The sequence below is a fragment of the Aedes albopictus genome, chromosome 3, assembly GCF_035046485.1.
Source record: "Aedes albopictus strain Foshan chromosome 3, AalbF5, whole genome shotgun sequence".
NCBI lineage: Eukaryota > Metazoa > Arthropoda > Insecta > Diptera > Culicidae > Aedes > Aedes albopictus.
Window position 1 is genome coordinate 381,458,931 of NC_085138.1, and position 26,297 is coordinate 381,485,227.

General features: G+C 42.1%; 1 protein-coding gene across 5 annotated transcripts in view; it reads left to right on the top strand.

Moving 5' to 3' along the window:
- LOC134289646 (arylsulfatase B-like) overlaps nt 1–16,441 on the top strand; it is a 36,061-nt gene extending 19,620 nt beyond the window's left edge. For 3 of the 5 annotated variants that reach the window (XM_062855823.1, XM_062855822.1, XM_062855821.1), the window contains exons 2-4: nt 13,921–14,721; nt 14,779–14,936; nt 15,001–16,441. In XM_062855823.1, coding sequence (XP_062711807.1) covers nt 13,947–14,721; nt 14,779–14,936; nt 15,001–16,077 — 2,010 coding nt within the window. In that variant the 5' untranslated portion in view covers nt 13,921–13,946 and the 3' untranslated portion in view covers nt 16,078–16,441. Of the gene's footprint in view, nt 1–13,828; nt 13,853–13,920; nt 14,722–14,778; nt 14,937–15,000 lie in introns of those variants that run through there. The other 2 variants (XM_062855825.1, XM_062855824.1) reach the window with 2 other exon arrangements.
- The last annotated feature ends 9,856 nt before the right edge of the window (nt 16,442–26,297 follow it).

The window sequence follows — 26,297 nt, forward strand, 5'->3', positions numbered from 1 at the left end:
AAACTTTTCCGTACAGCCAATTTTTCAACACACTGCATATTTAGCAGAACGCGCCACCGTGTCATTCAGTCGAAAATGGGCGTCTAACAGAGTGATAAATCGGCAACTGCATAATTGAGTTCAGAACTGCTCGAATCTTAATTGAATTGAGCCGCGTCGTCCGTTGTCGTTGTTGAATCAAATCTCGAATCGAAGGACCCATCAGTTTTCGGGGGCTAATTGGGCAGTGATTAAGTGCGTTGCCAACGGAACACGTGAATTGGATGAGTATCGATCGCATAACTACTCGAAAAGGTCGCGAGTTGGTCCACGATGAACCTACCCGACCGACGGACGGTCAAGGCCAGGAAAGCAAGCGGGAAATACCCGACGGATTTTTTGGCTGCGCCCAACATGCTGATTGACACACTTTGTTATTCCGTTGGGCAACTTTTATAGCTTTGTACACTGAAGATTATCACCGCGTTTACCTAGTGCCAAATATTTACGGTTGTAAAACTAATATTTAAAATTTTCCTAAGCGACGCAACGTCTGGTGCGACAACTAAAAATACAAGTGTCATCGCAGTTCAGTGTCTAGTTATCGGTGATCGTGAAAATAACATTCCATTCTAGTCTAGTCGATTTGACAGAAAACATTTAGATAACTTTAGATCTAAAGAGTGTTATGACAAAATTTTCAGTTTTTTTGTGTAAACATATGGGTACGCGTATGTTAGTGAACTGTTCAAGAAGAACTTCGTAGCCAACCACACAGTCTGTTGTTTTCCGACATCGTAAGGTCAGTAAGGTACGCTGCATTAAAATACATAAACAGATGATGAATATGCAAGTTGTGCTCCCGAAATTTGTGTTGGGTCCTTGATTGGGTCATCCGCAGAGTGAACATCTGTGGTCCGTGGTTGATCGGCTCTCTCGAAAACCACCCTTGTGTTCTTCTATGAAGGACTCCTCAAGAGGAATCAGTCTGTTGAACACGTTGGCTCGCGACAGTATCGTAATTAAATAAGGTAATTAGTCCACTCTAGCCTGTGCCGCTCTCCCCAACAATCTAATTGATTTTCAGTTCCGTGGCATAGTGGCATTTTCGCTTTTCAATGATTGTTTGTCTTGTGGTTTTAAAACTTTTAAGGCGAAACTGGAAGCATTTCTTCATTTTTTTGGTTTTTGATCACCGAAGTAATATTTTTAAAATCGGTTTTCGTGCACATGTAGAGTATGGATCAGGGTATCTTCTGAATTTTTACGCGGTAGAAAATGTTTTTAGTTTTTGCAGAAACCATTTTTTAGTGAAATTTTGTACAAAAATGGTTTCTGCAAAAACGAAAAACATTTTCTACCGCGTAAAAATTCAGAAGATACCCTGATCCATACTCTACATGTGCACGAAAACCGATTTTAAAAATATTGCTTCGTTATTTAATAAAAAATCAAAAACCAAAAAATGAGGAAATGCTTCCAGTTTCGCCTTAAGTGATAAAAAACGAGTCATTGTACAGCAATGCAGCAACCACACTAAACTGCGAGCAAGCATATACAATAGTATGGGACACGCTTGTATGGAAAAAATAAATCCTCGCTCCAGTCGACTTTTTTGATTCCATTTAGGTCCCATATGAACTGTACAAAATTTCAGCGCAATCGGTGAAACTATAATTTAGCGCAAGCGGTTCAAAGTTTGCATAGGATTTACTATGGGAAAAGTTACATTTTCAAATAAAAAATCCCAGAGGTCGCCCTTTGTCTCCTTAATTCAAATCGATAAACGCTTCTTGTAGAAAAATCATTTATGAAACTTTCCTTCGAAGACCGCAAAACGATTGGATGCTTGTGGAAAAAGTTATTGATTTATTACCGATTAGTGATCCAACGAACGGCTTTTTGTTTTGTTTTATCAGCAGCACTGTAGCTGCTGCCTTGGCTGCTGCTGTTTCTGGGGGTGCTGATGCCTCCCGCCACCTCATGCAACAACGGCAGCAGCATCTTTCCCGTCCGAATCAAAGCACAAAGATTTGGGACTAATCTCTGACTCTTAGACAAGATTGACTCAATCCTCCAACGGTCGAATGCTGTCCTGGCCACGTCCTTGCGACAGCTGAGGGATGGGAAAGGAAGATTAGTTGGACACCTATAAAAGTACATAGAGACCTCTACATTCTTTCAGGCCTAGGCGTCACGGGAATTTGGATGTTAGTGGAAGGGTAAAGTTCAAAGGAAACGTTTGGTCAACGTTCAAGTGCACGCAATATTTTTGGTTGATGCCTGGTTCCTTTTTAATTCCTTGTTGGGTGTTCGATTCCAAATCTGAAATAAAAAGTAAAATTATAGATTTTTAAATGGTGATAGGCTCACAACAGTTACATAATTACAAATTACCTGAATCCTCCTGAAAGAAATGGTTTATTAACAATGAAAAACATAACATGTAAAAGAAAAAAAAAAGTAGAGCAAATTGTGATCTTGGAATTTTTCTGTATTTAAATTAACAAAGCTAAAAAAATACAAGATCAAAATTTGTTATGGTAGATCTTACGCCGTAACGCACCATTATAAGGTGATCTACCCACGTTACGGGAAACCAATGCTGTAGGAGTTGAGCAAAAAATAATTAAATTCGGGAAAAGCCAAATGAGGCTCAAAAACTAGCTTTTTGGAGGCAATCACGCTGTGGCGCGAAATTGTACTGAACGTAGTAGCTTTGCTTCCTTGTAGTTTTCCTTGGCTACCCCCTACCACGGGTGATAACAAACAAGCGTGGTGACAGGTGTTGGCTACCATATCAGTGCTGACGCGATGCCACTTTTTGCGCGCCAAAGCGTGATTGCACCCGAAATGCTAGGTTTTAGGCCACATTTGGCTTTCCCGAATTTTAGTAATTTTTGCTCAACTCCTACGGCATTGGTGTCAAAGAAGCAAATAATCAAAAAACATTGGAGAATATGATGCCGTTTTGAAAAATCCAACTTATAACGTATTTCAGGGTGTTCCAGAACAAAATCTATCAAAAAATCAACTTTTTAAGGTTTTTCTGATTACAAATGTGATAATTACACATTTTTCCTACAATTTTATTGGCATACGTTGTTCGGAGAACTTGTAGCAAACAAATAAAGCTTTCAATTTCTGCCGAAAGAATTAAGTTTTGACAAGTTTTAGTGAAGTTATGATTTTTTGGAGTTCAAAAACAGTCGAAAAACACAAAACTGATTTGATGCACCTCTTAATTTGAATGGATTTGGCTGAAATTTTGACCAGTTACTTCTTTTAGGATGCCAATCAAAATATGGGGGTGGACTTGAGAATCAGATAACATTTCTGAAAAGGTGGACAGGCCTTATACATAGGATGATACATTTTCATACTAATATTCTCTTTGGTGACTGAATTTTATCTCTTAAATATTGCTAGTGACTTATCCAATATGGCTACCGATGCTGATGACGGGCTACTCGGTATTAAGGGCCTTCTTCCAGTGTTGATGGTTCCACTGCTAGACCTGTTAATCTTGTTCCTGTGTACCGTAATTTCGGGTAAAATTGATCACTTTTCGCAGTTTTTGGCGTCTAATTTTTAAATGCTTGTCAATATGGTTAAATTCAATGCTTTAAAACTAGTACGACCATGGTTTTAATCAGTCAACGAGGTTGAAACTTTTACAGCAAATCATTTTATTATAATAAATATCATTTGAAATAAAAAATCAAACATTTTACTTTCGGGGTGAAATTGATTAGTCAGTGAAATGCCTTTGTTAGTGCTAAAAATATTTTTTCCATCTGAATTAACCACCTTAGAATGCGAAAAGCTATGCAAAACTGTTACAAGTTTACTAAATTTTTAATTATTGAAGTTTAAAGTTTAATAAATCCAAAGAAAACGTCTGAAAGTATGCAATTTTCTCACTAATTATGTGTACCGTAAACCGGGGTCAAATTGATCTCCGGGTCGAAATTGATCAGACGATTTTCCGCTAGATAAAACATACTTCAAATAGTTTCCAAGCAAATATCGTTTAGTATCAGTTCCCAACTGAACGATAGTTGAATGGAAATTATTTAAAATATGCTAAACCTTACCGAAAAACGTGTGATCAATTTCGTCCCGAAGATCAATTTGACCCCGGTTTACGGTATCAATATTGTACTTTCGAAAAAATACATTTGTATACATAAATTACAATATTTATAGAATTTTTGATGGCAAAATTGGGTTTAGCGAATACTTGGCAGCTATAAACATTCATACGAATATTTATTGCATGTGCTATACAGCTACGGTAACAAAAATTTGAAAGTGTCTATGAGGATCGCCGAACACGCAGTTTAGGAAATTATTGAATTTTGTACCGAAATATGTGACTAATTGGCTTTAAAACATATAAACTCGTCATTCAACAACCCTTGAGCCAGGTGATGGCCATTTTCCACAAATTGTTTTAAGTTTAAAACGTTATTTTTAACAAACAAAAATGGACCTCTCATCGATTAATTTCACCCCACTGATCAATTTCACCCGAAATCACGGTACACCTTTATTGTTACGTTACTATTCAACAGGTCTTCGAAATGCTGCTTCCAACAGCCTTACTAATGTCGAATTCGTTTTTGGACCTGGGTTGGAACTGGATTGGCGGAAAATGTGTAAACAAACAAACGTCAAACAAACTCAAACAAACTTTAGTACAAGCGAAACCGAAGTCGGGTTGGGGTTGAAACTGTGATCTCATCCAGTTCCAACCCAGGTTGGAACTGAATCAAAAACGAAAACGACATAACTTGCTGACCGGTCAGACTAAGGCTTGAGTGTCCTTTGCTGTACAAAGGAGTCGTCTCCATTGGTTGTGTGTCTCCAGTTCCGTACTCTGCGAAGGCTCCGCAAACCGCAAGTCGTCCTCCACTTGATCGACCCACCTAGCTCGCCGCTAAACACCACGTCTTCTTGTACCGGTCGGATGACTCTCGAGAACCATTGTAGTCGGGTTGCTATCCAACATCCCGATGACGTGACCCACCCACCGTGTGGACGATGGTTGATTCTCTTAGCCGCTGACGCAGTTCGTGGTTCATTCGCCTTCTCCAATTTCCGTCAATCCATGTGTTTTTGCCCATAGAGCGTTTTGTAGGTAGTTAACATCGTGTGACGGCGAACTTTGTTCGATCGTAGAGTTCTGCGGAGTCCAAAGTAAGATCGATTTCCTGCCACAATGCATCTCTGAATTTCTCTGCTGGTGTCGTCGTCGGCGGTCACCAGTGAGCCCAAGTACCCTAATTCTTCAACCGCCTCGATTTCATCACCGCCGATAGAAATTCGGGGTGGCGAGCGCGGTGATTCCTCCCTGGAGCCCTTTGCCATCATGAACTTTGTCATTGTCTTCGACACATTGATGACTAATCCGATTCGCCTGGCTTCACTCTTTAGTCGGATGTACGTTTCCGCCATCGTCTCAAATTTACGAGACGATATCAATATCATCAGCGAAACCAAGCAGCTGAACGGACTTCGTGAAAATCGTCCCACTCGTGTTTATCCCCGCTCTCCTTATTACACCTTCTAACGCAATGTTGAACAGCAAGCACGAAAGACCATCGTCTTGCCGTAATCCTCTGCGAGATTCGATGGGACTCGAGAGTGTCACTGATACTGGAACTACGCACATCACTCGATCCATCGTCGCCCTGATCATACGCCGATTTAAAATCGATGAACAAATGATGTGTGGGCGCGTTGTATTCGCGGCATTTCAACAACACCTGGGCCCTGTAGCATAATCGGGCTAATAATATTAGCTACAAGTTACAAGTTACAAGTACTAATATTACAAGTGCTAATAATTTGTGTTGCATAAAGGCTCAATTTTCCACTAATATTATTAGCACTTGTAATATTAGTGACCATGAAAATACAAGTTGTTTTGGTTCATTTACCTGTCAAAATTCATCCGACAGTTCACAATTAATTTGAAATAGCAGTTGATGTTTGTTTATATTCTGCATTTTCCGCGTAACATCCGGAAATATCTTCATTTATTCCAAAGTTTTGCATTCTTTCTACGATAGATGAAGAAAAGCATATGCTGTTTGGATAATTTTCGGCCGCTCTGGCGAAATATTTTTTTACAAAGTATGGCACTGCAAGTACCTAGATTTTTAGTAAAATGTCCCAAAGACTTAATAGTAATGGTTGAAAAACAATATAAATAAAGATTTAGCAACATGTATTATGCTTCTTGTTAAAATCCCAAGTGATCTGGGATGCAAAAATTGAGCTTTTACCTACTTTTATATGTCGCAACTCGATTCGAGTTAGTGTATGTATATTGTAGCTCTTGATTAGCTTAATGATGAGCAATACAAGCAATTGATTCAAATTTATTTCGCATCTGCAACTTTACCTGTGCTTATGCAGTGACCATAATAACCATAACTTTACCAAGAACCTCCAATCAAAGATGGGTATTGTAGAAACTTTGGAGAACATGAGAGACTCAGCAGAAATTATATTTTGGATACAAAAGTGTACATCAACGCAATTTTCTCTTCAATGAGTTTCGAATACATACTGCCAAATTTAATCGTCGAAAACTGGAATTAAGGTTGACATGTTAGATAAATAATATCTTTTGAGTTCATCAAAATGGTAAATCGATATATTCAAAACTAAATATGACTTCTGCAATACTTTAAATCTAACTTGTAAATTATTTTACAAGACCTTTGAGACTTGTAATCAAAAGTACAAGTCATAGCTAATATTTTATACTTGTAGTTTGTTTATGCAACATACACTTGTAAATTCTACTAATTATATTAGTCCATCCGACTTGTAGTATTGGACTTGTAACTTGTATTTGTAGTATTTTTATGCAACAGGAAATTATAAGTTACAAGCTACAAGACTAATATTATTAGTAAAATTTTCATTATGCTACAGGCCCCTGGCGTTGTAGCTTGGGCAACATTTTTGTTGACGTCACTGAATGGCACCTATCACCTCTTGCATTTTTGTTGCCTTTGTTTCATAAAATTGAATATACTCCTATAAACTGCTGGCTCGTTGATCTCGTCTATCCTTTCGGCTAGCTTCTCATGTTACTAAGGGTACCATATTCTACGCACACAAAAAGAGTACATTTCAGAATTTTGATGAAAGAGTACAAAAAGTATCGATATAATATTGTTTATTTTTCGATCTTTCCTATTTGTATTTTCTTTCGTTTGAACACTCTTGGATACTTTTGAAGATTTTCGCCACTATGCTGTTGATACTTATAATTATTTTAATACTTGTTTCCAATACAATAATGCTTCGCTATGTTTCGAGCCAATATCCGTGTGAATCGCTGTTCTCCCGTTCGAGTTAGAGCAGTTCGGGGTCTAACAGTACACTATGGGGCGGCTCCATACAAACAGGTGGCCAAAAATATTTTCGCGTCAATTTCATAATGTCTTGCTCCTATTCGTAGGGTTTATGCCTTAAAAAGATGAAATACATGTTGTACAGGTTGTTTTAACACGACAGTTTCAAACAGCTTGAAATTATAAGGACATTGCATACTTTTAGGCGTTTAAGGATTTCTGTTCCTATTTTCAAAATGTATTCCAATTCGTAAAAACACGCTTCGCTAAGATATCCAAGACCAGATTAAGACTGCATTATGAGTGATCGACCGAGAAAAGCGGCCATGAGGACCAAATGTTTCCTCAGAAGTAGTTAATGGCCAGTAGGATGATTTTATATAGCAATATCTCAATCATCGCCGACAACTTGATTGGAATTGCTGAATAGCAGCTAGTAGCAACCAAATTTGATTTCAATGTCTCCCAGGGATCCTTAAGAAAGACATAGAAGTAGTCCCGAAGCGAAACTTTGCGAAACTTTTTTTGGATTGAACGGTTTGTAAGGGGAAAATTTGTTTATTTTGAAGTGGCATCATTTATTAGTTTAACAATCAACTTTTCTAAGTTTGATATGTCATTCAAAAGGTTTATAAGTAAGCTTTGAGAAACTACTTTAAAAGTTCAACATTTTCTATTTAAGCCGAAGATATGCGAAGATGAACAATTCATTCATTTTACCAAAAATTGCCAATGGTCTCATTCTGCTGCCAATATCTTGATAAGTATATGTATTAGCAAACTAATATTCTAGAGTTTACTGGTCCAAGTGGTCTACTTGCATCTACCGAACCTAAATCTCAAATTGAATAAAGTCAGTTTTCGATTTTTGGCCACCTGAATCCTCTTAGTGCAGTAGTGGGCTCCTTTTAGATCTCACTGTACAGACCTCGTCCCTAAGGAAAGGGACGCGGACCTGTGCAGGCATTTTTTTTTAATGAAGTGACTAAAGTAGTTTACAAAACACATTACTGATTAGTTATTGAAACTTTTCCATTCTCCCATTTATTTTTATATTCTTTATCATGGCTCAAAGCATCGGGTTTACTTCACATCGCTTATCCAATTCGTAATCATTCTTATACAATTGCAGCTCATTCGGTTGAAAATTCCGACTGCACAAGCCCTTTAAAGTTTGTATAGGAATTAGCTATTACTATTACTAACGGAGTTTTTCATTCATTTGACCGCAGTTTTTTTTCCGGGTATCTTAGATGGTTAGTACTCCTATTCCATCAGCTACAACTTCACCGAAGAATGTTTACAGAAAGAATGCATTTCTTAAGATTCCTCTTAGTATCACTCCAAAATGCATCCCTGTCCATGGATTTCTTTGAAAATTTCTTCAGGGATTCATCCAGATACTTTTTTTCTCAGGAATTCCCACATGAATTTTCCTTGGCACTTTTTCAGAAGTTTCTCAAGAAATTTCTCAATAGATTGATGTAGAAACTGGTACACGGGCTTCCACAAAGAGTTCTTCCGAAATTCCTCCTGGGATTCCTTAATGGATTCATTCAAGGAGTACTACATAAGTTCATGCTTGTATTCTTTCATGTATTTGTTCAAACATTTCTGAAGAAGTTCCTCCAGAAAAAAAAAATCAATGAGTTTCTTTGTGGGATTTCCCCAGAAATTGCCAAGAAATTCTTCAAACTCCTTCGGAAATTGTATAAGTAATTCCTCCAGAGGTATCTCCATGGAAATCCTACATGGATCCCAAAAAAAGATTTCTTCAATAACTCAACCGATTTCTGCAGAAATCTTTTTCAAAGGTTTCTTCAGATTTTCTTCTACAAATCAATCAAGCAGAGATTAAGGGAATATCTTAAGGTGTTTTTTTTTCAGGTATTTTCCTATGTATTATTAGGACTGTATCGGAAATTAACTGTGAACGTTCAAAATGCTCTATTTCGAAGCCTGGTTGGTCTTTTTATTCCGGTTCTTCTATCAATTCTTCACAATATTGTTAAGTTTAGAACAGCCTGAAGAAATTTGGAAAATGTTTAGTATTATTGAAAATATGGTTAAATGAGTACACCACACAAAATAACAATCTGTACAAAATGCTATTTTTTTAACACCGACTTTCAAAATTCTTATTTTTGATAGAAATTCTCCCTACAATAAAAAATGGTCTATCCCAAAAAAACACTTTTTGGCCGAACTTTAAAGCTCTGGTTTAAATGTCTCCAGAGGTCATAAAATTCCGTTTTCTGGTAAAACTACCTCTTCAATAAACTTAACTATACATATCCAATTAAAAAAATGTGAATTTTCAACTTCATGTATTATTTATTTGCGAAATCGTTCTTTGGAGACGCATGAAAAAGAGTTCCTCAAAAAATGACCTCTTCTTCCATTTATAAAAATTGTGCTAAAATGCGGAGGATTTTTTTTTCTTAAAAAAAACAATTTTCCTATATTATGAGCATTCTGGAAATAGTTATTTATGTAACGAGTTGCAAAATGATGATTTTTACAGCACGAGTCGTACATTTATCCAACGAGGCTTGCCGAGACGGCAAGTATAAATTGAAATATGATAGTGCCAAGTTGCAAAAAGAATATGTTTGCGCAATAATAAGAACAAAAAATGAATATTTTTCAATAGTTTTTGCAATTTCAAATTTTTAGGAGGTGTACAAAATTTTAAAAACATATGTGTTATCTTTGAGATAAAAGCCCACGTGAAATGATTATTTTTAGACATTCAGAACTGCCATTCGTTTTTTTTTTCAAAGATTTATATAGTACATATCTCGAAAAATAAAGTTATGTTTATTTTAAGTAGATTAGTTTTAAGGCTGTTGAGAACATTTATAGTTTATTTCCGATATAGGATATCGCGCCACTTGGGCGGTGGCTTCTATATTCGTCTGTTTTCTACTATAGCTCAGTCGATTTTGAACCAATTGACTTGAAATGTTGTACACGGGTAGATACTATACCTATCTCATTGCATTCCAAAAATTGTGTCAATTGGTTCAAATTTGACTGAGTTATAGCGGGAATCAGACGAAAATAGAAGCCAACAAAGTTTGCCGGAGACAGCTAGTTTTTCAATAAAAGTCTTAGGTAAGTAATTCGTGGGGAAATTATTGAGTTTATCCTTAGAGGAAATGGAGGACAAATTTCTGGGATAATACATCGACAAATATCTGGGGGAAATCCTGATGGAATCTCAGTACATGGAGGAATCCCTGCAGGAATTATTGAAAGTAATACGGCAAAAATCTCTGGAGAGATTTCTGCAGAAAGAATCCCAAAAGAAATATCTGAACAAAATCACTTTGAAATTTCGAGCGAAATTTCAATGATGCTGATGACGCACTACGCATCCTTAACGTGGGAATTTTTGATGGAACAAAATGTGTCTCTGTTAGCATTCCAGAAGAAGTATTTCTTTCTGGAGTTTTCCACAGGAATGTCTGTAAAACTTATTGAAAATGAATTCATTAAAGAATCTTTGAAAGAATAGGACAGATCGATGAAGTACTAGATTTGTAGTAATGAGCTGAATTTTAGTATAGTGAGAAGGTCAATTTGCCTTTTCTGCAATGAAAAGGTGCAAAAAGCGTGGGTATTATGATTCCTTGCCTAATTTGATGCTGTTTGAGCAAAACTTTAGGCAACAGTGTTGTTGTTTTCTCCATTTCTTGCAACATAAACAACATAGTTATCCAAAGTTTTGCTCAAAGGAATCCCTGGAGAAATTTCCGATGAATTATTAAAACGAATCCCCAAAAGAATTTCTAAAGTAATTCCTGGTGGAATTTTAAAAGGAACCCATAGCAATCTACCTAAAATAATTCAGCAGGAATATCTATTTTTAACGAATTCTTAAGAAAAAAATTCTGAAAAAAAAGGTTTGAGAAGTTTTTGAAAGAAACGTTGCGTTAGTATATTTTAGTACCGAATTCACGGCGTAATTTCAGAAGAAATCTGGATTAATTTTGTAAGAAGTCAATAGAAGTTATTCTCGGACTTGGAATCCTTGGACAAATTTATGAAGCAATCTCATATGGAATTTTCCTGAACGAATTTTTGAATAAGAACTTCTGAAGCAGTCTGTGGATGATTTTCGGAAGTCATTAGGAAATTTCTTCAGAGAAAACTCTGAAAGAACCTAATAATTTTGTAAGGGAATCAATTGAAAAACTGTTTGAAGGATTTCTCAATGAAATCTCGGAAGGCATTCATGGCACATTTTATAGAAAATTATCTTTATCTTTTTTGTTTCAAATTTCTCGTCAAAGTGGTCTAAATACCATTTTTAGAGCATCTAAAAACGCACATTTTCGAGCGCTGAGAATGTTGCTACGTCATTCCGTTCAAAACATATTAATGATTTTCTAGAAAAAAAGGCACTTTTCAAGTATTTTTTACTTGAGTTACAAAAATAACACACCTCTAGTTTTTTTTATATGTTTTATAACAACAATTCAAGCCTAACTTTACCAAACACCGTATCTAACAAAACCCACGAATGGAGAAAATCGAAGGGGAAGCTGTTCCCATAGCAATTCATACAGTGAACATTTCAGAAACGTGAAAATCCGGGTATTTTTTCACAAATCATCCCCAAAGGTGAGTGATACAAGTAGTGCTTAACGAAATTGAGCACCTTATGTTAAATCCTCTTTTTTGTTTACATATGTTACCTATATGGTACATACGCTGTTTGGTAAAGTTAGGCTTGAATTCTTCTTTTGAATGCGGGCAAAAGATATTTTTTATGTTTGCCCTAACCCGTCATATCACCTTTTCAAAAAACTATTTTTTTTTTTAAGAAAAACACTTGTAACTATTGAAACAAAAGAGATAACGACCATCTCAGCGCACGAAACGACGCGTCTTCAAATGCTCTACAAGAGTTTCTCGGGCGACTTTGATAAAAAATCGAAGCTGAAAAAGTTAATGCCGGAAAACCGGTTTTTCTTGAACCAATCTAAGCTAATCCAGAAAAATATCTCTACACATAAAAACTGTCTTCAGCAATGTTGCTCAAAATTGATAGATCTACAACTTTTCCGAAGAATGTATATATGTAGTTATTTTTGCAAATAAAACAGTTTGGTTTCCAATTTCTTTGAAAATATGGACCACCCTAATTTTCATGCACATTGGAAAGAGGGCCTTATTATTAGGGACAACTTTGTAGAAGACCATATTTGTCTAGAAATCATTTGAAAGCGCTGAATGCATCTTTTCTCGTAAATCTGGTTCGTGGACCATTGTGCAGAGTGCAGTAGGGCGGAAAAAAATCCTAATTTCACAGAGAACTTATTTGCTTAGATGTGTGGAAGCACAAATAACATAGGTAGTTTTTCTTATATTGCCGAGGTCGCTTATAGTGGTAATCACGTTCAAATGTATGCGTGTCTCTTTTGTAGATGTAGTTGTGAAACTTGGGGGAAAATATGTGCACTCTTACCCCGGTTGTTAGTTTTATCATTATTTAGCCGTTTTACCCAAATCAATTGGGTAATATTTCCATATGCAATCTGAATAGCCTTTAAATTGACGTGCATTTTTGTGTATGGAGAAATTCACGCTAGTATTCGTGTGTTGAAATGTCACTTATCTCTATACTAGGAGTCGATAAAAAAAAATCGTTTTTTAGTTTGACCTCAAGAGCTAGTTACTCAATGAGTAACTTGGAGTAACCTCGACGACACCACTACTGCTTTGAACTGATGAAATTTGTTGGAATATATTCTAATCCACTCTAACAAAGTTAATAAAAGATGTGGATGGAAGGTACAGGGAAAGTGCACACCTGCTTTTGATCAACCTTTGTGCGATGCACTCATGCTCAGCGATTGTAAAATCGCTTATCATTTGATAAATTTGAAATGAACAAACAAACGCATGAAAACCATGCGATTATGCTGAGATTCAACTGGATTGACTGGATAAACCGGTTTATCGCCAGTTGTATCAGGCTTGCAGATTCTTGATTAGCTACAAACAAAAGCCCCATATCGATTGATTTAGGTCACCTGTAATACTTTCGATAATAGAGGGATGGTGGAGGTGTGACGATCACAGAAAGGTCCTGTAAAAGAATAAGTTCAGGAGGGCCTCAGATACGCTCCATGATAGATTGTTGTTATCATCTATAAAAACAGGTAGATGATTACTATTTTATAATTGAGCTTGGCATTCTTGAGATCTGAAAATGCAAATGTCTGCAATTTTTCTTCGAATTTTCTAGAACTATTCACATCACACATTCTAGAACTATTATTCACATTTTCATTTACATGCAGCTGAAACACCTTATTGTATACAACTTGAATTGGCTCGATCTGTACAAACAGCCGCAATGAGTTGCAATTATAAATATACATGAAATCTTCATTACGGGTACAAGATGATACCGAAAAGTTCTGTGTGATAGCACACCGCCGTCCGGCAAGTCGAGATAAAAGTGATCAACACTTGAGTACCCAGTATTTTATCTGCAAACACATGTAACCTACGTCAACGTTTTATGATACCGAACTCTTTCCTTCCACAGAGATTCGCCAGACAAAACGTTGAACCATGTTGTACCACTTGATCAGCGTTTCGCTGATAAGAGCGCTCCTCCTGCTGCTCACTGTTCCATCATCGCTCGGGGAACCCGACAATGGCCAGCGACCTCACATCGTCATCATCATGGCTGACGACATGGGCTGGAACGATGTCGGTTTCCACGGATCCAATCAAATCCCAACGCCAAACATCGACGCGCTGGCCTACGATGGCATAATCCTCAATCGACACTACACCGCTCCGATGTGCACTCCCTCGAGGGCATCCATGATGACCGGCAAGAATCCGATCAGCATAGGGATGCAGCACTACGTGATTGTTTCCGACGAACCCTGGGGCCTCGGCCTGGACCAGAAGATCATGCCGGAGTACTTCAAGGAAGCCGGCTATCGGACGCATCTGGTGGGCAAGTGGCATCTGGGGTTCTCGGCGAAGCAGTACACACCGACCATGAGAGGCTTCGACTCGCACACCGGATATCTGGGGCCATTCGTAGACTACTGGGATTATACATTGCGTTTATCGCCTCCGAAAAGTTTTGATGGTTACGATATGAGGAAGAATCTGGACGTGGATTACGAATCAAATGGAACCTACGCTACGGATCATTTCACGGCGGCAGCGTCGTCCATCATCGAACAACATGATACAAAAGATCCCCTGTTTCTGATGGTTAACCATCTAGCGCCACATGCGGCCAATGATGAAGACCCGCTACAGGCTCCTGAGGAAACCATCCGGAAGTTCGACTACATTTCAGATGAAAAGAGAAGGATCTATGCTGGTAAGATTTCGAAGATAATGTAACGTTTAAGAACTACAAGATGACTTGTCATTCTAGCCATGGTGTCCAAACTAGACGACAGCGTAGGGCAGATCTTCAACAGTCTAAGGTCTAAGAATATGCTAGACAACTCGATCATTCTGTTCATGTCGGACAACGGAGCACCAACGGAGGCGTTACATGCGAATACCGGATCGAACTACCCATTGAGAGGGGTAAGGTTACACGACAGAAGCACCTGTGTCACTTCAAGTTCATTGTACGTCTCCTCTTTTACAGATCAAAAGTGTTCCATGGGAAGCGGCAACACGCTGCGTAGCGGCCATCTGGAGTCCACTCCTGCACGAGAGGCAGAGGGTTTCAAACCAGTTCATTCACATCTCCGACTGGTTGCCAACCTTGGCCTCGGCCGCAGGCATAGACATCCCCTTCTCCAAAGACCACTCGGAAATTGACGGCAAAGACCAGTGGGAAGCCTTATCCTACGATACGGGTAACCCCCGACGCGTAGTCCTGAATATGATCGACGAAATCTACGGCTACAGTAGCTACATGGAGAACGGCTTCAAGTTCATCAACGGCACCTTCTCCAACGGAGCTTACGATGGATGGTACGGACAGCTCAACTTCTCAGATCAACTCCTCAGCGACGATGAATACATCGACTTGGTCCTGCAAACCCCGATCGTCCGATGGGCTGAGGACACCATTTCCAGGGATACGATCAAATATATGCGGAGACACGCCCGCGTCAACTGCGGCTATCAACCAGATGCTCACAAATGCAATCCACTGAAGCAATGCCTTTTCGACATCATCAACGACCCGTGCGAGTTGAACGACCTTTCCCACAAGTTCCCCATCAAGTTCCAGGAACTTCGCTCAACAGTACAAACCTATCGTCGGAAGGCCGTTAAACCTCGCAACAAACCTGGAGACCCGGCAGCAAACCCGGCCAACTTTGGCGGAGTGTGGACGTGGTGGAGGCGGGACCTGACCCTGGAAGAACTGGCTGAAGCCGAACTTGACGAACGCCAGGCCTATCTGCCGATTCCACCGCCTCACTCGAGTCTGCCGGAGAGCGTCCGATTGCCAGTAATTATCTCCATTGTCGTTGTCGGGGTCCTCTTCGTCTCCGGGGCCCTTCTTTATATGTCCAATAAAAACCTGCTGCGACTCTGCTCTAGGTCCAAGGAAACCGCATCGGAATCGACGGTGCAAACTACCGATTTGTCCCAATCGGAGAGTGACGGTAAGCTTTCGGACGTGTTCGCTCAGCCCCCGCTGCCGTCGTCATCCCTGACGACCAGTCCCAAGGTATATCAAATCAGTAATAGCCGACATGATAGGTATTGAATTTGGACTTGGTAAGGGTTTGAATTGAGATTGCACCGTATCGGTACTAACACCCTTCAACCCGACGAGGTTTACATAGGTCGTAGAGGTTGAGGCACTAATCAAAGGTATGCTACACTGTAGATACTCGCTATGAGCGATGCACGACTAACTTGCGGGCAATGTTTGTACATATTAATAGGGATTGCACTAAGCTTTAGCTAGGTTTGTAAGGGAATTCTCCACTATCGGAATTGATCATCACCCTTTCCATTTCATGTCATCTGCCATTTTCATTCTTTGCAGGGCCAAACGAACGATTTTATCAGGATAAGATCTCGCTGTGAACATTCAGATGTACTTATTAAAGCAAAAACGACTTTCATGATTGAAAAGATACTTTTGTTGAAAGAACTGTCCTTGTCCTGATACTTTCTGTTATTTGTACTTTATATAGAGAAGATTTCAATTCCCACGAATTCCTGGCGGGATTGAAATCTTCTATCAGGGAACTTTTAATAATCAGCCATAGATTCCCCATAGGATAGCTACATAACAAGCTGAACAACAGCTCTTATACAGCTAAAATGTTTGTTGGGGGATTCCTACGACTTCAGCCAAGCGAATCTCGACAGAAAGTTCCTGCAATCTCATCGGAGGTTTCCTGTGAATCCTACCAAAAGACTTCGATAAATGCCACCAGAGGACGCCTATGAATCCCGTCAGGAAGCCACGCTGAATCCTAGGAATCCTGCCAATGGATAACTATTACATAATCCCATCAAGAGGTTCTTGAGAATCCAAAATGGGATTTGTCACTCTCATTAATCAGTCACATTATTATGGGTTGCGCGAAAAATTTTGAGCGCAAGTGCTCGTGTATTGTGCGTTTAGCACTAAATTGATTTCCGAAAAAACTTCATTAACTTCCGCTGCCTTTCCTATGCGTTAAACGTAACGTCGGAAGTAGTGCGCTGTACAGTAAATCTGGTTTTCTATACAGCGCACTACTTCCGACGTAATGTTTAACGCATAGGAAAGGCAGCGGAAGTCAATGAAGTTTTTTCGGAAATCAATTTAGTGCTAAACGCACAATACCTCCGCCAATACGGTAATAGTGTTGGCGTTTCCGGTGCAATATTCTTTGGCCCATGCGCACTTATTGTAAAAGACACCAGAACGATTAAACGTACGAGCGGAGGTCTTTTCGCGATTTTGCACCATTTTCGCTCTCTACAGTAAAACCTCCATGAGTCGATATTGAAGGGACCATCGACTCAAGGAAATATCGAGTAGTGGAACAAAAATCTTTTGGGAAGCTTTTTGGAAGGACCATCATAGTAACCCAGAAATTATTTTTCAGTATGAAAAAAATTACCTCCATGAGTCAGAGATGGAAAATGATGAAGATTGCAGCTGAATAGACACAAACCAAAACAAACATACTCATGAACAACAGGGGCCCGAGAATACTCGCTCTTCTTTATTCGTGAGTAAACGAAGCTGGCAAGCACTCGCATTTGCTTCGCGAAGCTTCGTGAGTTTTTTACATGTTGACGAAAAACGCATTTTAACGACTGGCAGTACAGTGCCGATTCGTTCGTTGAGAGCTCGTTAGATGGGCTGTCTCGATGGTTGAATGTTCACTGGTTGGGGCAAAACCCAACTAAAAAGCACTGTCAATGTCAAAATAGATGTCAAAACGAGTTTGACGTCTGACCGCCGTCGCATCACAGCTCCTGTATACAGAACGTTTGCGCAAGTATGTGAGTGTTCCGTGACGTATTTCTCGTCACTTGCGTGTGTCTAGAGCATTTTTATCAGTTGTCAGTTGCCCCAACGAACGAACACGATTCGCTAATCGGGGCGCAGTCGTGACCCAACCAGCGAATCCGGACTGTACTGCTTTTCCGGAACAATGAAGCATAAAGCATTAGTTTATGTTGGATAATCACTGGATTTGCTATTATAACCACAATAAAATGCACTTCCACTAGTTTTTCACGAATAAAAACTCATGAGTGTTTCTGTTTTTGTTTTGCTTCTTACTCACGAAGCAGGCGGGTGCGAATAAACTCACACACTGTTTACTCTCGGAATCGTGAGTAAGCCTTGTGTTAACTTTACACTCGCGAATTGCTTCATGATGAGAGTAATTCCATCACTGTCCATGAATCGATATCGAGTCAAGGAACATCGACTCATGGAGGTTCGACTGTATTTTCTTACAACGGATAATAATAAAGTTAAAGAAATCCAGAATCATACCAAGGGATTCAGACGAATCCCGCCAGGGGATTCAGACGAATCCCGCCAGGGGATTCAGACGAATCCCGCCAGGGGATTCAGACGAATCCCGCCAGGGGATTCAGACGAATCCCGCCAGGGGATTCAGACGAATCCCGCCAGGGGATTCAGACGAATCCCGCCAGGGGATTCAGACGAATCCCGCCAGGGGATTCAGACGAATCCCGCCAGGGGATTCAGACGAATCCCGCCAGGGGATTCAGACGAATCCCGCCAGGGGATTCAGATGAATCCCGCCAGGGGATTCAGACGAATCCCGCCAGGGGATTCAGACGAATCCCGCCAGGGGATTCAGACGAATCCCGCCAGGGGATTCAGACGAATCCCGCCAGGGGATTCAGACGAATCCCGCCAGGGGATTCAGACGAATCCCGCCAGGGGATTCAGACGAATCCCGCCAGGGGATTCAGACGAATCCCGCCAGGGGATTCAGACGAATCCCGCCAGGGGATTCAGACGAATCCCGCCAGGGGATTCAGACGAATCCCGCCAGGGGATTCAGACGAATCCCGCCAGGGGATTCAGACGAATCCCGCCAGGGGATTCAGACGAATCCCGCCAGGGGATTCAGACGAATCCCGCCAGGGGATTCAGACGAATCCCGCCAGGGGATTCAGACGAATCCCGCCAGGGGATTCAGACGAATCCCGCCAGGGGATTCAGACGAATCCCGCCAGGGGATTCAGACGAATCCCGCCAGGGGATTCAGACGAATCCCGCCAGGGGATTCAGACGAATCCCGCCAGGGGATTCAGACGAATCCCGCCAGGGGATTCAGACGAATCCCGCCAGGGGATTCAGACGAATCCCGCCAGGGGATTCAGACGAATCCCGCCAGGGGATTCAGACGAATCCCGCCAGGGGATTCAGACGAATCCCGCCAGGGGATTCAGACGAATCCCGCCAGGGGATTCAGACGAATCCCGCCAGGGGATTCAGACGAATCCCGCCAGGGGATTCCGACGAATCCCGCCAGGGGATTCAGACGAATCCCGCCAGGGGATTCAGACGAATCCCGCCAGGGGATTCAGACGAATCCCGCCAGGGGATTCAGACGAATACCGCCAGGGGATTCAGACGAATCCCGCCAGGGGATTCAGACGAATCCCGCCAGGGGATTCAGACGAATCCCGCCAGGGGATTCAGACGAATCCCGCCAGGGGATTCAGACGAATCCCGCCAGGGGATTCAGACGAATCCCGCCAGGGGATTCAGACGAATCCCGCCAGGGGATTCAGACGAATCCCGCCAGGGGATTCAGACGAATCCCGCCAGGGGATTCAGACGAATCCCGCCAGGGGATTCAGACGAATCCCGCCAGGGGATTCAGACGAATCCCGCCAGGGGATTCAGACGAATCCCGCCAGGGGATTCAGACGAATCCCGCCAGGGGATTCAGACGAATCCCGCCAGGGGATTCAGACGAATCCCGCCAGGGGATTCAGACGAATCCCGCCAGGGGATTCAGACGAATCCCGCCAGGGGATTCAGACGAATCCCGCCAGGGGATTCAGACGAATCCCGCCAGGGGATTCAGACGAATCCCGCCAGGGGATTCAGACGAATCCCGCCAGGGGATTCAGACGAATCCCGCCAGGGGATTCAGACGAATCCCACCAGGGGATTCAGACGAATCCCGCCAGGGGATTCAGACGAATCCCGCCAGGGGATTCAGACGAATCCCGCCAGGGGATTCAGACGAATCCCGCCAGGGGATTCAGACGAATCCCGCCAGGGGATTCAGACGAATCCCGCCAGGGGATTCAGACGAATCCCGCCAGGGGATTCAGACGAATCCCGCCAGGGGATTCAGACGAATCCCGCCAGGGGATTCAGACGAATCCCGCCAGGGGATTCAGACGAATCCCGCCAGGGGATTCAGACGAATCCCGCCAGGGGATTCAGACGAATCCCGCCAGGGGATTCAGACGAATCCCGCCAGGGGATTCAGACGAATCCCGCCAGGGGATTCAGACGAATCCCGCCAGGGGATTCAGACGAATCCCGCCAGGGGATTCAGACGAATCCCGCCAGGGGATTCAGACGAATCCCGCCAGGGGATTCAGACGAATCCCGCCAGGGGATTCAGACGAATCCCGCCAGGGGATTCAGACGAATCCCGCCAGGGGATTCAGACGAATCCCGCCAGGGGATTCAGACGAATCCCGCCAGGGGATTCAGACGAATCCCGCCAGGGGATTCAGACGAATCCCGCCAGGGGATTCAGACGAATCCCGCCAGGGGATTCAGACGAATCCCGCCAGGGGATTCAGACGAATCCCGCCAGGGGATTCAGACGAATCCCGCCAGGGGATTCAGACGAATCCCGCCAGGGGATTCAGACGAATCCCGCCAGGGGATTCAGACGAATCCCGCCAGGGGATTCAGACGAATCCCGCCAGGGGATTCAGACGAATCCCGCCAGGGGATTCAGACGAATCCCGCCAGGGGATTCAGACGAATCCCGCCAGGGGATTCAGACGAATCCCGCCAGGGGATTCAGACGAATCCCGCCAGGGGATTCAGACGAATCCCGCCAGGGGATTCAGACGAATCCCGCCAGGGGATTCAGACGAATCCTGCCAGGGGATTCAGACGAATCCCGCCAGGGGATTCAGACGAATCCCGCCAGGGGATTCAGACGAATCCCGCCAGGGGATTCCGACGAATTCTGCCAGGGGATTCCGACGCATCCCGCCAGGGGATTCCGACGAATCCCGCCAGGGGATTCAGACGAATCCCGCCAGGGGATTCAGACGAATCCCGCCAGGGGATTCAGACGAATCCCGCCAGGGGATTCAGACGAATCCCGCCAGGGGATTCCGACGAATCCCGCCAGGGGATTCCGACGAATCCCGCCAGGGGATTCCGACGAATCCCGCCAGGGGATTCCGACGAATCCCGCCAGGGGATTCCGACGAATCCCGCCAGGGGATTCCGACGAATCCCGCCAGGGGATTCCGACGAATCCCGCCAGGGGATTCCGACGAATCCCGCCAGGGGATTCCGACGAATCCCGCCAGGGGATTCCGACGAATCCCGCCAGGGGATTCCGACGAATCCCGCCAGGGGATTCCGACGAATCCCGCCAGGGGATTCCGACGAATCCCGCCAGGGGATTCCGACGAATCCCGCCAGGGGATTCCGACGAATCCCGCCAGGGGATTCCGACGAATCCCGCCAGGGGATTCCGACGAATCCCGCCAGGGGATTCCGACGAATCCCGCCAGGGGATTCCGACGAATCCCGCCAGGGGATTCCGACGAATCCCGCCAGGGGATTCCGACGAATCCCGCCAGGGGATTCCGACGAATCCCGCCAGGGGATTCCGACGAATCCCGCCAGGGGATTCCGACGAATCCCGCCAGGGGATTCCGACGAATCCCGCCAGGGGATTCCGACGAATCCCGCCAGGGGATTCCGACGAATCCCGCCAGGGGATTCCGACGAATCCCGCCAGGGGATTCCGACGAATCCCGCCAGGGGATTCCGACGAATCCCGCCAGGGGATTCCGACGAATCCCGCCAGGGGATTCCGACGAATCCCGCCAGGGATTCACAGTAAGCGCAAGGGAACCGATGTTCGGTTAACATTGGAATATTATGCTTTTGGTCGAAATACGAAGTGACCGAACGTGCGAAAATTGATTTTTAACCTACTTAGAAATGTCGCAACTCAATTTGGATTAGTACATATTGTTGCTCTTAATTAGCTTAATGATGCGCAACAGAAAAAATAGATTCAAATTTACTTCGCAGCTGCAACTTCGCATGTGCTTCTACCGACGACTTCGATTTGGTGGTGCGACGATAATAACAACCGAACATGTTCGGTACATTTGACAATTGGTGCAATCAAAACGCTTTAACGAGGGCTCGGTGATAGCTTCTTGAACCGAGCAGGAAACCGAGCGTTCAGCAGATAAAAACTCGGTTCAAAATCAACCGAGTTCGGTTATATTTTCTAAGTGTTTAATTTCCGTGGATAGAATGACAGTTCAATCGATAAAGTGACAGTTCGGCCGGAACAAAAAAATTTCCACACACAAACTTTCAATGCATTTTAAAAATAGTTCTCGGGCATTAAAAATGATGAAATTCTTTATTTCAACTATTTTTTGGACGAAGATTTCGATTATGCAATACAGTCCGGATTCGCTGGTTGGGTCACGACTGCCCGGATAAAAACTAACCATAGGGTGTATGGTGAAACCATTCCTGCACCATACAGTGTACCAGCTACAATAAAGTGTATTGTAATGAAATGGTTCGCTATACTATACATTTACATTGGATTTTTATGTAACAATATATTATACTGTTTTTCTTACGTTTGAACCATTCACTTTTCCGAAACATTATTTTTCCGTGAATTTTTAATTATTTCTGGTGTTCGATTTGAATAGATCGTATGTTTGCTGTGATTCCTATGCAGATTCGACCTATTCAAATCGAACACCAGATTTATTCAGTTTAAGATTTTTTCCGTGCTTTGTTTTGTTGATGTTTGTGACTTTTTTGATGCAAAGGAAAGGAAAGAAAAAAAAAGTGAATAAGTTGAAACATCAATTTAACCTTCTGGAATCGATTTTTTTCGCCGCTGTTGACGCAACCTCGCTGGTGTCGAACACGTTTGTTATGCTCGGTTTCATCGCCGGGGTCATATATGACCCCTCCGGCTCCAAAGGGTTAATGCCAATAACATGTTTAAATCAGTGGTAAACCAGATGTCCTAAGAACTGCAGGTCCAAGCAGGGGTCCAAGAGATATGGCGGGCTCGAGGGCGGGCTAGGTGTGTAGAGTGCGATGAGAGAAATACTAATGCAATGTAGGCCAACCCGGAAAGATGCAGGTCAGATTACCGTAAATCAGTAGATGAGTTCAACACTTCAACACTATTCTTTCTGTATTTGCATTTAGGGGAGTTTTCTCCTCTTCTCTCATGTGAACTTGCCTTCGACCACAATCGAATCAAATGCGGTTGACAAACTTTATCTTTGACGTAGAGCCATCTTTAACATATGGACTGGACTGAACACTGAAATGACTTTTAATATAGGTTCGTCTGCGGGTTCGCTTTTTAACCTAACTTATATTTGAATCGAACTTGACAGTTATCTCATGAGTTATGTATTTCAAACTTTAGTCAAACTGGTGCCTCAATATTGCAATAACGGTTAAGCACGCTGTAATGATACCCACTTCATGCAACTACATTAGTGGTCTAATAACACTTAGCGCGCTCGGCATAGTTCCATCATGCCGCTCAAAGTGTTGCCACAAATAATGCTTAGTTTGCGAAACCCGGTTATCTGGCTGGTGGGGAATGGGAGCCTAAGCTTCAACTGTTAATGCAATCAGAGACTACTCAGACTTAGGCGTGGGCGATCCTATCCAGCTTTTTACGCTTGATGAGGGGTGATTATTTTTTGACGGATGTTGCCGACAACCCATGCAGCAACACAGTAGCCAAAAATTTCAGTTCATTGCTCCTGAATTGTCAAAAATTTTCACTATGAACTATTTCAGCTAGTGGTAACGTTTGTAATGAATTAAAACATTATTTCTTTTTAGGATTGTGATCGTTATCCGCCACATTCAACCGTAGAACCAGTTGATACCGAGAAACTGCAATTCTTTGTTACGCCCGCTCAGTCCCATGAACTCCCAGGCGCAAACATTCCACCGAGGCTTCGCGAGTAGAAGAAAAACAATGAATTACGATTGATGGCTTATATTGGGAGAGTTCTATCGTCCCTACGGGCCCATGTTCGCCCTATTACACCTTTAATTACGGGTAATACGTGTATGGTATCAATGCGGAGCACTGATGATAATGCCTGGTGTTCTGCCGCCCGGTCGTCCAAACTTCCGTTGAGCCCTAGTGGAGTAGCTTCACCGACCGGAATTGAACGAGGGGCTCTCGACTGTCGACGTGGCTTTCGGATACGGGACATTTTTGCTTCACATTCTACCAGGTTCTCTTCCGAAACCTGAACTTTCCTTCAGTTTCCGTCCGAGGTTGTGGGTGTGTAGTCTGAGTCTCCGAACTCAACTCAGGAGTATTTAACCTCGCCGTCCGTATAAGATTTCTTTTGTAATTTTAGTAATGATCTAAGAATTTCCGACGTTGTTCTGGGAACTTCCACCGGGGGAATCCGGTGGGAATTCCCAGAGTAATCGTTGGTTTGAAATCATCGGTAGGAATTCCTGGAGAATTCCCCGCTGGGAATTATTGGTGGAATCTTCGGTGAAAAAACTAAGATGAATCCGTGGTTGGAATTGCTTTAGGAATTCCTGGAGTAATCTCCAAAGGGAACTCATGGAGGAAAAATTCTCACTGAATTCTACAGTAGTTTCTTCCGAAAATTTTGCCCACTACCAATGAACCAAAAATTATTTAACAAGTTATTTTGGAGAATCTTCCTTACTGGAGTATCCGCCAGAAATTGCTTCTGGGGAATCCTCGAGCAATTTCTCCGTAAGCAGTATCTTTTGGTCAATCTTCTATCAGATCCATCGAAAAATCTGCTGGCGATCACTTTTGGGAGATGTTTACAAGGCAATCTCTTTGATGAATTTATAAAGTTTGTTGTGGCGGTAGCAATGGTAACAACAGGTGAAAATTTTTGACAGATCTGGAGCAGTGAACTGAAATTTTCGGCAACTGTGATGCTGCAAGGGCTGTCGGCAAGACTTGTCAAAAATGAATCACCCCTCACCACAGCGTAAAAAGCTGGATATATGAAGGGTTATCCAAAACGCTCTGGGAATTCCCAAAGCGCATTCTAATAAATCTAACAAGCCTAAGATGCCATTAACAGGAGGAAAATGGCAAGATAATATAACAATATACGGTTTATGTAATGTAAAACAATTCAATATAACAAAAGAGAACCATTCCAAAACCATTTGATTAAATGTATAACCAGTAGTGAAATTACAATTAAAACAATTTATTTACGGTACATTTTATTGTTTGAAACCATTCATGTACCATACAATGTACGGTATATTTAAACCCACGTATCAGTATTTTGAACAATTCATTAACAATAAAATGTATGGTTTTGCAAAAAAATATATATGGAGAAAAATATTTTTTTATATTGTTACGATACTTAACAACCTGTATAATATATTGTAAAAATCTTATTTACAATTCACGGTATGGTATCCTACATTACATCTTATTGTTTTTGTATTTTTATTTTTACAGTGGTGTCTATTGTAAAAATATGGTTCTAAATAGTACTGTTACAATATAACGTTCGGTTTTTCTACTGTATTTTTTATTCGGGTGCGCCCCGATTAGCGAATCGTGTTCGTTCGTTGGGGCAACTGACAACTGATAAAAATGCTCTAGACACACGCAAGTGACGAGAAATACGTCACGGAACACTCACATACTTGCGCAAACGTTCTGTATACAGGAGCTGTGATGCGACGGCGGTCAGACGTCAAACTCGTTTTGACATCTATTTTGACATTGACAGTGCTTTTTAGTTGGGTTTTGCCCCAACCAGTGAACATTCAACCATCGAGACAGCCCATCTAACGAGCTCTCAACGAACGAATCGGCACTGTAGAGTGTGACGTAATTTGTGTACAGCCCCTTGTAGTGAGCACAGATTTATGTTCAAAAGATTTATAATAACCAAATTTTAGGAACAGTTCATTCATATCAATGATAGGAAGAAGGAATCTTAAATTTCTATTTAATTTGACTAAATTGGATTTGTGATCAAAAAAAAAAAATAATTTGAAATTATATTTCAATGATAAGTTTTGTGCGCGTTTTGTTCAGTGTACTGCTTGCGAAATAAACATCGCATAGCCTGTGGGAAAGCTTTGTGTTGTGCTTTCGAAGCGAAAGCTTGTTCGAGCCTGCCTTCGGTTCGGGTGCGCTCGCTTGAGTCAGAAAGCAGAAACCG